Source organism: Rosa chinensis, chromosome 6 (assembly GCF_002994745.2).
Source record: "Rosa chinensis cultivar Old Blush chromosome 6, RchiOBHm-V2, whole genome shotgun sequence".
Taxonomy (NCBI): domain Eukaryota; kingdom Viridiplantae; phylum Streptophyta; class Magnoliopsida; order Rosales; family Rosaceae; genus Rosa; species Rosa chinensis.
In genome coordinates this window covers 48299533-48313107 of record NC_037093.1, presented here as the reverse complement: position 1 = coordinate 48313107, position 13575 = coordinate 48299533, and the positions used below count along the sequence as shown (strand labels likewise).

Below are 13575 nucleotides of genomic sequence, written 5' to 3'. Positions count from 1 at the left end.
TAGGATCTGTCGATCCTTCACCCTCTTTATTTTTATTTCTATTATACTTTTTGTTTTAGAATTGCTTTGATAACCTGTGGGATTAATATTATTAATGAAAAATTGAGAGTAAGGGCATCCAAATCCGCTTTTGTAATTGGGGCAGTACGTTCGTCACCCATGGATAATCGAGGTAAATAAGAGAGACATGAAAGACCTGCTCTGATACCACCTGACGCAGTCGGAAGTAACCCTAGGTTTACAAGCAATAAACCTAAAATAGAAATTCTAGAGTCCACCAGAGATAAAAGACAAAACTCTCAATTTTGATTGATAATATGATAAAAGATAGTTCTACAGCCATTTAAGGTTGCTTATATATGGGAAAAGAAACCCTAGGGAGACTAACATTGAAACTCTAAAGCCCACGGATTAAAACAAAACAAATCCAAAATAAACTAGAAAACCTAAAATAAAAAGAATGTAAAACTAGCATAAAAATATTAAATCACAAATCGGATAATTAAGACGATACATTTTGGCCTAAATCTGATAGGGCTCACTAAAGTGAGTCTTGAAGATCTCGTCGTTTCCATTCTGGAAAGGTATCATGCGTCTTAAACGGACATTCTGACCAAAAGTTGATCAAATCTGATTGTGAATCAAAACCTGTCTTTTTGTAGGAGTAACCAGAAAAGTCCAAAACCAAATCTTCTTGAATATTCCGGCGGCTAGTAATCTCATTACACATGAGTTACCTATTTTCCAATCACTCTTCTTGATTCTCCGCCGCTTATTTACTTTTATGGTTTTTCGGCTAAACTGAGTCCATTCTCGTCCTACATCAATTAAGTTGAGATTTGTGTATTGTGAATTGGAAGATGTTGTGATTTGAGGAGCATGGTTGCTCTAGGAGAAAAGGATGGATTGCTTAGAAGTGTGAATGTCTTTCCACAGGTTTTGGGTATGTAGTCCATTTTTAGGGGAAGTTCCGTCAAATTTTTGGTAGAATTTCTTCTAAGGTGGGCCTGGTAGAGCCATTTCGAATTTTAGGGTGAAATCCGGGGCGGATCCTGTCAAGTTAAGTATTCTACTTTTGGAAAGTATGAATGTTGTTTGGAGAAGCGCAAATAGCTTATTAGTCTGGGAAGCCTTCTCAGCTTGAGGGTATGATTTGCAAAAGCATTAAGAAAAGCTACATTGGCTTCAATCTAGACATATGCACACAACTAAGTGAAAAACGAAGATGAAAATAATACGAGTAGTGTGGTCTACAATGTTCAGAAGCTGGGAAAGAGGGATAAATCACTTATGCCATTCTAACAATTCAAAAGACCCCTGGCCCTTTTTGCAATGTTCAAGCAGTACTTAATGATGTCTTATAGTTTCTTAACTCGAAATCCATCTCCATCTATCTAGGTCTCATAAATATGAGAAGATATAACAATCTAAAGTCTTGTGACAATTTAGTTAAAGCAAGGGCGATGGCAGCATGTTAAAACTGTTTCCAATTAGTTGTCCATTTCAATTCCCAGAGCTAGCACACTAGCTCGAATATTGGTTAACCTAGCACCTTAGCTTGTTCTTCCAACCTCGCCCATCAAAGCTACATATAACCACAACCTTACCTATCCTTCTTAGGCAATACCACTTGCTGAGAACCTGAACTTGAGAGGCTCCTTGCCACTTGAGATGAGAAGGTAAAAGAAGCATTTCCTACCCTAACCTGCCCTTGACCATGCACAACATTCTATACATCTACATTTGATAACTACATGCATGATTGATTAACTTGTGTTATTGCGTACACTTGTACTTGATAACTACATAGCTAACTTGCGAGCTTCAATTCGCTCAATGCTACCGAAAAATTGAAAAATACGCCAACCAAAGAGAGCTTCTTGCTAGTTTAAGCAAATTGAACCAGTGACATATAATATTGAATGGAGATGGAGAATTGGAGATGGCGTAAGTAACTGAAAAGAAATAAATCAGGGTCTAAAAAGGAAAGAAGTTAAAAAAAATAGGGGTCTCAAAATAATTTTGCAAACACAATAGAATCTCATTATAACCCCAAAAATTGAATCCAACGCCTAAACCCGGAAAGCGTTAAACCCTAAACCCCAGAAGCAAAACCCGCCGGAAAAAAGCTTCGTTCTTCGCTCTTCAAATTTCTATCTGAAGTATCTGATCGTATAATCCAGGGCTTCAACAAGAGGGTAGCTTCTTCAATTCCAATTCCATTTCTTCAAAATTTGATAAACTATTCATTTTCCTTATCACATGTTCTTAGCTCAAATCCATCGAATTTTACTCTGCCATTTACTTTATCATACTCTAGAGGTTTCTGTAATGAGTGCGAAATGTTGGGTTTAGTTTAATTTTCAATTCTACCATGTTTTTTGGTTTCAGAACAAAGATATGCAATTTCTGAAATTTTGAACTCCATTCAATCTTTTTCTTTCAGAATTGAGACTTCACATGTTTGGGTAAGCAAATGGCTCTGAGATATCGGCGTTTCAGAGAAATCTCAAGACTTTTGCCGCAAATTCACTCCGGTAAGCTCACTCTTTGTCTTCTGTGAACTTGAGGTTGTTTAGCTCTAAGCTTGTTATAGCATAATGTTAAATGTGTTCAATTCCAGTTTGTTATTAAAGGAAAGTTATTTCAACCTGGAAGCAGTTAATCTTGTGATTAGAAGTAAATGAGTCCATTCGAGGTGTTGAAAGATCATATTGTTGATACCCTTTGTTCAGGTGATTGTTATATACAATGTAGATCAGCCACCAAATTAGCAGCATTGTCCATCATTCCTCATGTATATGCTTGGGAGAGAAATGGTACGAGGATGCCACAGAGTAGGTATCATGCGCCGCTTTAATTAATACCCATTTCTTTTTCACTTCATTTTAAATTATTAGTCCAATGTTTATGCGTATGTGTGATTCCGTTTTGTTGTACTGATGGAAGTTTTCATAGAGTTCACCATTGGTTTTGTTATGTCTTTATCTCGATGGTTATGGGCCCTTGTCCATTTGGTTTGATTGATATCTATGTGGGTCAAATTATTGCTTGCCTCAGTTCAAGTTTTTGTCTGTCGTTTTTGGCTCTCGTTGTCTTTGTAATTGGAGCTTTATCTTCTAGGTTCTCAACCACTTCAGAAATTTCATACAACTCTACCCAGGAGCTCGATCTTTTGTCCTTCATTAAATCGTCATTGGATGAGCGTGAAGGTACTCAAATTACTTGGACATTTCTTCTTTCTTTGCTAGGTGCTGGTGATTATATGGTTTCCTGGGTAGAAATTGTCATTTCTTGTTTAAGTAACTCCTTGTTTCATTATGCTGTTGTTATTGTTCTTTGTCCCTTATGTACTTTCTGTATTAATAATGTACAGGCCCATGCCATTGTTGGTTGAATAGGTCCAAAGGTAACAGAGATTTCCTTGGAAGAGATGGAACTTTCTTGGTTCTTGCTGGTTGGTGTGAAACTTTCTTAACAACTTGTGAATCTGTTGTGATGTTAGAAAAAGTGAAGTCACTTCAACACAGGTATCAAAATCTCAAAATATGATTAAAGTTTCTTCCACTTAGAACCTGATAGTTAGTTGGAATATGTTGTTATTCTTTGATATATGTTTCTCTTTGTTAATCTTGATGAGTTGGGTTGGGTGGGTATTCATACTAAAGCTCTCTCTCATATCTACCTGTGTGCTTTATTGTAGGTATCCTCAGCTCCATGTCATGGGTTTTCTGTCAGGCAGTTCAGTTAGTTTAGCAGCTGCTCGAAGCCACCTAATCCAATATGTAGTGAAGGAAAATGTCACTTTTCCTGTCATTTTGTCTAACAGGACCTTCCCTGAGGTAAGGTAAAGATCCTTGGTTCAGCTTGTGAAAAGACATAAAAAACTATATATCCATGACTTTTTAAATAGTCATTTACTTGATTACAGTCTTAAGCATCTGTAACAGAAGTAATTGGATCCTTTTTCTTAATGTTACTATATGAGTTATTAATTAATTTGATGTATTTAGATGGACAATGGGGCCTGCTACATTTTATTCAAAGATTTTGAAAGTCCAGTGTTTTACCATGAGAAGGACCTTGATCTCAGAATTCTTAACAAAGGTATGCATGTTATCCCTGCATGACATGGTTAGAAGTTGTTTGTAACAATTAATTTTCTTCCCAGCTGTCTATATCTCTATTGCTTCTACCTCTCTTCCCCTTCTTGATTAGACTCTGGAGGGAGATAGATCATCATTATTAACATTGTAAACAAATTGCCTATTTAAGATTTTCTTTTACCCTTTTATCATTGTTACCTGTTTCTTAGTAGGTTAGTCGACCAAATTCTTACACTTCAATGACTTTTACTTTCATTGATATATCTTGCATAATGGATACATACATATACATCTATAGTATCTGCACACCAGTAATTCCATATACCTATTCCATGTTTCATATGAACAAATTTGCATGGGTAGACTTATCTCTTGTTAAATTTTAATGCTCTTCTTTGCAGCTGTTGAGGAATTTCATGTGCAAGATGATGGGAGAGCCAGGTCCAGAGATAACTTGAAAAGCACTTGGGTGAAGCAATTTGAGATTATCAAGGAGCCATATGTCTATGCTGTGAGGAATTTACTCTTTAACTTCCCAGGTATAGGCTCCCTCTGCTTCATTGACTTGCTGCATAATATATGCATTGGTATTGTAGAAGTGGTCTGCTAGAATATTGTCCAAATTGCTTGATTTCTTTTAAAAATTTGCTATAGTATACTTTAAGTTTTTAACTAAGAGATGGTTTCTGAGGTTTTGATGACTTTGTAAATTCCTTTGTAGGATATACAAAAATAAAGGAAATTTTTCTAATCATCCTAAAGAATCTAATCTTCAACTGGGCCTTTGTTTTAAAGATCTTTCACTACTCGAATAACCTGTTGTTGATATATAAATATTTCTTCTCCATAAAGTCTTAGGAAAATGATTCTACTAATGAGTAGGTAGTCTTAGCCTTTTGATGTGTAATGTTTTGGAAAATAACTTACAAATGCATAATCTAAAGCTCTTGATCTGGAAAGTCAAAGTCCAGCGTCAATTGGCACCACGTCTATTCTGTACATTGTTTCATGAAGTACCATCGATAAGAGCCATTAGATTATTATAACTATGTTGATGCCTTGATGGAAATGCATGCGAGCCTCCCTAAAGTTCAGTCATTCCTGTGCTTAGTTGTATAAGCATCCATGTGAGTGTGCAAACACTAAAATACCTCCCTTCTACTACATTTTTTCACTTTTGAGAAAGAACATGTATGACTTGGAGTTCTGGAAATGCAGATGCGTGCTTGAGCAGAGTAATACAATTGCTGAAGATCTGATTAGAACAAATGGATTTGTATATGTTGCTTGTCATATGTATCTGCACCCATGCACATTTCTAGTATGATCACAAATTGCATTGTCTGATTGGGAATAGTAAATTAATTTTCTGAAAACTGTTGATTACAGGGTGTGTCTCTGCAGATGAAAGTGGGAACCGTCTCTTCCTTTCTGACAGCAGCCACCACCGGATTATTGTATTTGATGGAAACGGAAACATTCTGGACTGTGTATGTACGAAATTTTAGTAACTGATATGTGGTTTGCTTTTGTAAATATTCATAACTTCAGTATCAATTAATGTAAAGACTCAGTCAAAAGATTTGAGCAACTCTGAATTAAGAATCTATCACGAATATAAGCTTCTCATCTCTCAAGAATAAAAGAACGGTAGTTTTCCTTGTCCAAATTGAACTGATTGCCTTTGGGATCATATTTTGATTTCCTAGAATTGGCCTCATCTGGTTCTACTCGGACAGTAATGGCTAAGAAATATTCTTAGAACAGTTGGTTTCTTTCCATATAGGGTTAAATTGCCTCTTTATTGGTTTTCTGGCTATAGTGTCTTTGTTGATAATTTGAAGCAAATGTTCAAGCCTTGGTGTAAATTTACTCTGTTTCTGTGCAGATTGGTTCCTCCCCAGGTTTCGAAGATGGAAACTTTGAATCTGCCAAGATGGTGCGCCCTGCATCCTCAATTTATGATGCTGCTGAGGATTCCCTATATTTTGTTGATTCAGAGGTATGAATTGATTTGTGAATCATAATGTGTTTTATGACCCTGTCACCATAGGTTTTGACTTACCATTTTTATGTGTGCGGCTTTCTATCTACTAAGAATCATGCCATCAGGAAAGCTGATTTGGGTAAGCGGGTACTAGAAACTCTTTATCCGAATTATGACGCCAGTAAGAAAAGTAACTCAATTTGGACCAGAATCATGATCAAGCTGGGTTTGAGAAGCAATGATAAGCGGTCTGAAGAATTTGATATACAAGCCCTAATGTTTCCTTGGCACCTGATGAAATCCAGTGAAGATAGTTTTTTCATTATAAACCGAAGGTAAAACATACACCTGTATTCTTGTTATCTCTTCACAAAAATTGATGGTAGCTTATCTGTATTTGTTTTGACCAGTACTCCAGTTGAGTATTCCACTTATATGAGAAACTTTTCATGTCATATTAGGGACTCTATTTCAGTGCTTATGGTTAGTACCTTGGAGATGGATTAAGTAACTTATCATGCAAAACCTAAAGCACAAGCATATGCTCATGACCTGATAGTGAAACAGAGCTATTTCTCATTTGAACTTTCTGTAGTTATTAATGTGATTGATTGACTTGATGTGGATTATTTGAATTGACTTACCAAGCAAAACCTAAATACATGTGCTCCATATGTATGCCATGCCAGATAATGAAATGAAGCCATTTCTCATATCAACTTTATATAGGTATTGAGGTGATTGATTGACTTGATGTGGATTCATATGAATCAACTTACCATGCAAAACCTAAAGAACATGTGTAAAAACTGTATATATATGCCATGACCAGATAGTGAAATGAACACATTTCTCATTTCAACTTTATATAGGTATTGATGAGATTGATTGACTTGATGTGGATTATTTTGAATTTACCTACCATGCAAAACCTAAATCACTTGCATATGCTCATGAATATATGTAATGGCCTGTTAGTGAACAAAGCTATTTCTCATTTCAACTTTATATAGGTATTGATAAGATCAATTGACTTGATTTTCAGCTTTGAAACTTTATGGATTCTAAACTTGGCTTCAGGAGAGATAGAACAAGTTGTCAAAGGTATGGCATTTTACTGTTTGCTAATTTATTTTACTCCATGTAGCTGAGTGTAACATCAAGATGTAATAGGGTTCCCAAAGATTTTGGATGTCTGTGGGCCGCAGATCATGGAGAAAGTATCCCTGTTGAAACAGATGCCACATGATTGGTTGCAACAGCAGACTAATGCTGTCTGTTCACCAAAGAGGCTCCCATATGCTAGTCTTATATCTTCATTGACGACCTTGCAGAATCACGTTATCCTTTGTGACATGGGTATGTTTATGCCGTTTGCGAGTCATTCCTTGAATATTTTGTCTATAGAAGTCAATTACTCATTTCATTTCAATGCCTGTAATTGAAGTTGGACAGCAGATTTTGAAACTAAGTGAAGAATCTGGAGTATGTTCGGCGTTCCAATTTTCGAATTTTGGAATCCTTGGACTGCCGTATTGGCTGGCTTCCTCCTTGGAGAGAGTTTATGCAGCGTATGTTTACAAAAAAAAATATATGCTAATAGTTCCTCCTGTCTTTTCACCCCCTCCTCCCCTCTTTCTCCACTTGCAATTGCATATGCTACTTTTATTAAAAATATATGTGTGCATTCTCACTTCTACCTTTAACTTTTGTCTTTAGAATCTTTTATAATTTTGATATATCATTAGTTTTGACTTAGAAGCGCAAGTAATAAAAACATAGAAGAAGAATTAAAAAGGAGAATTGCAAGTGAAGAAACGGGAGTGCAAAAATCAGTTTCCTTATCTTATCATATCACTTTTTGGCTAATGTTACAACAGTTTCCCAATTTCTTTTCTATTAATTCATAATTTTATTTTGGGTCTCATTATACAGGGTTGGTGGGCATCAAAAAGAGATTGATCATCAGGAATGTTTCAGTTTGTTACCAGGTATTTTTCTTACTCTTTGAGACTTGAATATGCTTGGTTTGTGTAATCCTTCATATTTAATTCACTATTCAATGTGACATTATGCTTCTATTTTCTTCACTTTTTCGACTGGGACCTGGATTTTATTACCTTGCAATACTGTTTAAATAATTTCATACCTGAGTGAAAAAGTAATATTTGCCAAAAGTGTTCATTTCAATTTGGTCGAACGTTGCCCAAATTTCTTGACTTAGCTCCCTGTCTTATAATTGACTTCAAGTCAACACCCTAAGACTCAAAGAAAAAATTGATTTGAGCATGCACATGAACAGTGGTCTCCTGTCATTGCGAACAATATCCCTTGCCAATCTACTTCTCAAGTACAGTGTGCTGTTTATGTTAACTATGCTAAGACTGAAAGAAAAGATTGATATGCTGTTTCTGTTAGGTATGCAGCCAAGTCTATTAAAAAGCTTTCTTTGATCCTAGCATTTTTTCATCTGTGTAACAGGTAGAATTGGTATACAATTAAATGTTGAAATCCCTGTGGGTACTGAGCTTGTAGAACAGTTACAAGAGGGTTGTATATGGCGTCAGGCAAGGGGTGCTGCCACTGAAGTATTAGGGGCAGAGGATGCAGGAGGATCTTCAGAGAAGGTAGTGGCAGAGCTTAATAATAATCATTATTTTCATTTTTGGTGTGGTTGGGGGTGTTTGTTGCAGATTAGTTATCATGATTATACTAAGCATTCTACTTCTATGCTTTTAGTAACTTTAGATTTTTTCTGTTTGGTGTTTGCAGGTTGGTGCTGCCCAACAATGGTATGATGAATTGGATAATCTTGCATTTTCACTATCAACACCTGAATCAGAGTTGAATGTTGAAGATGATTGTACAACTTCCGACATAGGATTTCAAGATGAGAGAGTTCACATTGATTGTGCTGTCAATACAAGTCCCGGTACAAGTGAGGTGTGCACTTCCACTGCATATAACCTTCTATTTCACTATACTTTTCCTATTTGTTTTTGTTTTTGTTTTTATTTTTATTTTTATTTTTTTGTGGGTGGGGGCCGAGTTTCATATCTGAAAATGTTCTTAATTTGAGGTAAAATAGACGGTGAAAGTGCTCTCCTTTAGTTGTTATTTGTTAGTTTGATCACATTAAACTTTTCTGAATATTACATAAAGTACCTGGATATCCCTGTGTGGACAGGCACTTCTCCAGGGGTTTATCATTATCCAAACGTGTTGCTTACCTGCAAAAGTTTCTTATATCATGAAGATAACTGTCTTCGAAGTTTTCTTCTTACTAATACCTTCTTAAAGATGAATAAGACCCCATGATATATTTATATAGCAGTACAACTCTACTTGAAATTAAATTGCTTGCTGAGATCTAGAAATATTTGGAGCAAACTGCAAAGTATTGTGTAAAAACTCTGCAGTATTTACACGCTTCCCTGGTAGTATAACCGCATTTGTTCAGGCATAATGGTGCCAATTTTGCCATAATATCTTCATTTTGCCAACATGCAGGTCATTGTTTATGCAGCATTGTATTTAAAACTTCGAAAGCACGAATTATTAGAGGATGATCAGGAGAAATGTGCAGCAAGGATAGCAGCTATTTTGAACTCGGATAGGAGTGGAAAGATGGGAAGAGATTCATTCATCCAATTCTTGTTAAACTCAAATAGAGATTTGAGGGACCTCATCTTCATGAAACCTCTCCATGTGAGGGTGAAATTGGATTGCCTTGATCACCCAAAGGCAGCTAATGGAAAAGACATTATCCTAACAGACTCCAACATTGAGGTCAATGTAGTGCTCAGCTCATAATATTCGATTCATCGTGGATACTACCTTTGGAATTTATTTTGAAATATCAAGCAAGAGTGCCTTCGGTAGTTTGCACAGACGTGATATTTTATTTCTTTTAGTTGGCATCTTCAAGGCAGGCCAAGAAAAAGAAAACTAAATTGGAGTTTATAAATCTCTACTCTAGTCATGCATTGCTAAGAAAATATACATATTGTGCTTTAAAGCAATAATATGTCATTTTAAATTATAGATGTTAATTTAAAAATGTCTTTTTAAGTTGTTATGTGTAACTCTAAATAATGTAGATTCAATACTACTTAAAATAGAAAGTACCGGTGTAAAAGTATTTTGACTAAAATTAGACTAATTAATATTGCTAAAGATGCTCGTCTGATGTAGTTGCAAAAATTAATCAAAGAAACTAAACACTCTCTCTAAAATATCTATATATGATATATTTAGCTAACTCGGATTTTCTTTTCAATTCCGTGCTTTATGCAGAAAAGGAAAAGTGGTGAATGATTATTGGATTTATCAAAAATTATGATTTGATGTTTACTCTAAAAGTTGAGAATAGCATGTAGTACTTGAGCTCCACAATTTTCTCTTCAATTTAAGACAATTTGACAACCTCTTTCTCTCCATGCTTTGCGGACACACCAAAAGATGTTAACCCATTTTGGTTTCTTGCTGACCTACACTTTCCCCACTTTTCCAGGAAAAAGACCACAACGTTGTTTGGTGCATGCCTGTCATGGAACCTCTTGTTGATTCTCTTCTCTTGGCTAGTTTCATCTCAATTTTAACTTTTCAGCTGGTTTCTACAAACAACTAAAACTAGGCTGTACATTTTTCTTCTTCTTTTTATATCACATGTTTAAAAACCCTGGTTCTATTCCATATTCTACCCCAAGTTTTCCAAATTTCTTTCTTTGATCGATTCATTTTTTCTTCTAGGAGGATCGATTTTGATCTTCAGAGTCGGGGAAGGATCCATACATTGAAGTAGTTGGGAAAACCATCTACTTCATTGTTGGGATCAAAGCTTACACTTATCTTATATACAAAGTTTTGCAAGGATTTGAACAAGTAGTATATGACATGAGTTGCTTTTCGTGCTTTTCATCTCATGAAAAGAAAGCATCTGCCAAAAGATCAAATAGTGGGAAGAGAGAACAACTTTTGACTCCTTCCGAAAGGGAACCGACTAATAATGTAGCACCTGCTGGTAAGTTCATTTTTCGGCTTCCTAATGGTCATGTACGTAAGCACTATATATGATTGTTTTTGCATGTGACCGATTCCCCGACATGCATGATAAATCTTTTTGGACCTAATCGTTATCTATTGGTTGCATATATTTCTTCTGTGTTCCATATGAGTCTTGTTTTTCCAATTGGGCAATTGCTTTTCAGTTAATTAGTTTAAAGTATATATCTGTAATGTCCTGGAAATTAAGAGTTTGCTGCATTATTGATGCTTTTTAATTTGATTCTTCATTCTATATATGAACAGAAGTGCCTAAACAAGCACCGGCTGCTGAGCAAACCACAGACAATAAGAATGCCAATGCAAATGCCAATAAAGATGGGGGTCATAATATTGCTGCACAAACTTTCACCTTCCGGGAACTGGCAACAGCAACAAAGAACTTCCGACAAGAATGTCTGATAGGCGAGGGCGGATTTGGAAGAGTTTATAAGGGGAAGCTTGAAACAACAGAACAGGTAGGCAAAATGCATAGCTTTTGAGCCGTTTATATATCCTCTTCATTATTGCAATCAAATTTACTTGCAACATTGAGCGGTGATCGATACTTTCTGCTTTCTTTTGGTTCAGATTGTAGCTGTGAAGCAACTTGATAGGAATGGCTTGCAAGGCAATAGAGAGTTCCTTGTTGAGGTGTTGATGTTGAGCCTCTTACACCATGACAATTTAGTGAATCTTATCGGATATTGCGCTGATGGTGATCAGAGACTTCTGGTGTATGAATACATGCCTTTGGGATCTTTGGAAGACCATTTATTAGGTACTATTCTCGTTTTGTGTAAATTGCTTTTCTCCCCCTCTTAGACTAATACAGTAATAATAGAAACTTGAAAAAGCAGATGGAAATGAATTGAAATACTCTAGTTATTATATGCATGTGTAAATTTTATATCCAATAACTACACTACTGATGTCTGACACATCATGTTGTAATGTGGATATACAGACCTCCCATCAGAGCAAAAGCCATTAGATTGGTTCAAGAGAATGAAGATAGCTCTAGGAGCTGCCAAGGGTCTAGAATACTTGCACGATAAGGCGAATCCTCCTGTTATTTACCGCGATTTAAAATCTTCAAACATCTTATTAGATGGCCATTTCAATGCAAAACTCTCTGATTTCGGGCTAGCTAAGCTTGGACCGGTTGGAGACAAGACACATGTATCTTCAAGAATAATGGGCACGTACGGGTATTGTGCCCCAGAGTACCAAAGAACAGGCCAACTGACTGTTAAGTCGGATGTGTACAGTTTTGGAGTTGTGTTGTTAGAACTGATCACCGGAAGAAGAGCAATTGACACCACAAGGCCAACAAGGGAGCAAAATCTAGTGACTTGGGTAAGCTTTGTATCTATAACCCCATAGACCATTTGGCACTTCATGCAAGACACTCATGCATAGAATTTAGCATATGCTGACATCTTTATTTTTGGTGTTTTAACAGGCAGAGCCAGTATTTAAGGATCCTCATAAGTTTCCGGAATTAGCTGATCCACTTCTTCAAGGAGACTATCCGGTAAGAGCATTGAATCAAGCAGTTGCAGTTGCAGCAATGTGTCTTCATGACGAAGCCCCGGCTCGCCCCTTAATGAGTGATGTGGTCAGTGCTCTCAGTTTCCTTGGGACTGATGATGACGAAAGTGTTCCCGGCTCGCCTCTACAATCTGATGATGAAGAAATGTCCAACGTAGAAGATGAGAATCCAAAGGATGAAGAAACTGTAAGGGAACGCGAACGAGCTGTGGCAGAAGCCATAGAATGGGGCTCAACGTCAAGGAGCAATGCAGCCACGTCAAAGTTGGAAAGTACTGCTTCATTGTAAAATTGGAAAGTACTGCTCCATACTAAATTTTATGTCCCTATGATTCTGTTCCTTGTGTACGAGCTGGCCACGTCAAATTGTGTCCATACTAAATTTTATGTCCTTGTATTGATCAGTGATTGCATTCCTGCAAGATGAATCGATGAAGCTAATATTTATGGACCAAGAAAATGTGATGGAACTGGTTTCAAATCTTTTTTTTTTCTTTTTCTTTTTGTTGAAAAAAAAAAACTGGTTTCAAATACCTAGATGATCTTCATGTGTACATCGACATTGCGGAAGTTTGCTGAACTAAGAGAGACCATATGTATTTCACACTTATGACTCGCAAGACATCATTGACAATGATAAGCTCTTGAGTATGTTGTTCATCATTCAATAACCACTTGCTTCTAAGTTTTCTAAAAGCCTGAATAATTTCAATTAGTTAAAAATTGCCTCATAAAATGAACTGTTCCTGCTATTTCAATCAAGATTAATGAGAGTATGCATGCCTCATATATATGCTTCATCCTCACCATGGCAAGTACAACAGCTAAGTGCATTGGTTAGCTTCCTTCACATGAATTTTCAATTGGAGGTCAGGGTACATAGTA

At 36.3% G+C, this 13575-nt stretch overlaps 2 protein-coding genes across 5 annotated transcripts; both read left to right on the top strand.

The window, feature by feature from the left end:
- The first annotated feature begins 2020 nt into the window (after positions 1-2020).
- On the top strand, positions 2021-10135 carry LOC112170492. Of its 4 annotated transcripts, XM_024307799.2 has the most exons (18): positions 2021-2198; positions 2447-2537; positions 2736-2841; positions 3124-3212; positions 3377-3530; positions 3704-3842; positions 4014-4107; positions 4508-4645; positions 5496-5596; positions 5995-6108; positions 6205-6428; positions 7139-7197; positions 7267-7452; positions 7541-7664; positions 8029-8084; positions 8575-8720; positions 8866-9036; positions 9604-10135. In XM_024307799.2, exons 2-18 carry the CDS (start codon positions 2477-2479, stop codon positions 9904-9906), a joined length of 2265 nt encoding a protein of 754 aa, XP_024163567.1. In that variant the 5' UTR covers positions 2021-2198; positions 2447-2476; the 3' UTR covers positions 9907-10135. The 4 variants fall into 4 exon arrangements, with proteins under 4 accessions (XP_024163567.1, XP_024163569.1, XP_024163570.1 ...); XM_024307801.2 differs by lacking the exon at positions 2021-2198 and having other exon boundaries at positions 2502-2537; positions 2736-2819; XM_024307802.2 differs by lacking the exon at positions 2021-2198 and having other exon boundaries at positions 2502-2537; positions 2736-2837; positions 3402-3530.
- A 510-nt stretch (positions 10136-10645) lies between these two features.
- Positions 10646-13145, top strand: LOC112170494 (probable serine/threonine-protein kinase PBL26). The gene is made up of 5 exons (XM_024307805.2): positions 10646-11116; positions 11404-11615; positions 11728-11917; positions 12104-12495; positions 12602-13145. Exons 1-5 carry the CDS (start codon positions 10990-10992, stop codon positions 12977-12979), a joined length of 1299 nt encoding a protein of 432 aa, XP_024163573.1. The 5' UTR covers positions 10646-10989; the 3' UTR covers positions 12980-13145.
- The last annotated feature ends 430 nt before the right edge of the window (positions 13146-13575 follow it).

Excerpts from the sequence above, each read along its gene's own strand:
- LOC112170492 (XM_024307799.2), top strand. The coding sequence starts at position 2,477 with ATGGCTCTGAGATATCGGCGTTTCAGAGAAATCTCAAGACTTTTGCCG. Across the intron at positions 6,109-6,204 it reads TATATTTTGTTGATTCAGAG|AATCATGCCATCAGGAAAGC; the intron begins GTATGAATTGAT and ends CTATCTACTAAG. Across the intron at positions 6,429-7,138 it reads TTTTTCATTATAAACCGAAG|CTTTGAAACTTTATGGATTC; the intron begins GTAAAACATACA and ends CTTGATTTTCAG.
- LOC112170494 (XM_024307805.2), top strand. The coding sequence starts at position 10,990 with ATGAGTTGCTTTTCGTGCTTTTCATCTCATGAAAAGAAAGCATCTGCC. Across the intron at positions 11,918-12,103 it reads TTTGGAAGACCATTTATTAG|ACCTCCCATCAGAGCAAAAG; the intron begins GTACTATTCTCG and ends GTGGATATACAG. Across the intron at positions 12,496-12,601 it reads AGCAAAATCTAGTGACTTGG|GCAGAGCCAGTATTTAAGGA; the intron begins GTAAGCTTTGTA and ends GTGTTTTAACAG.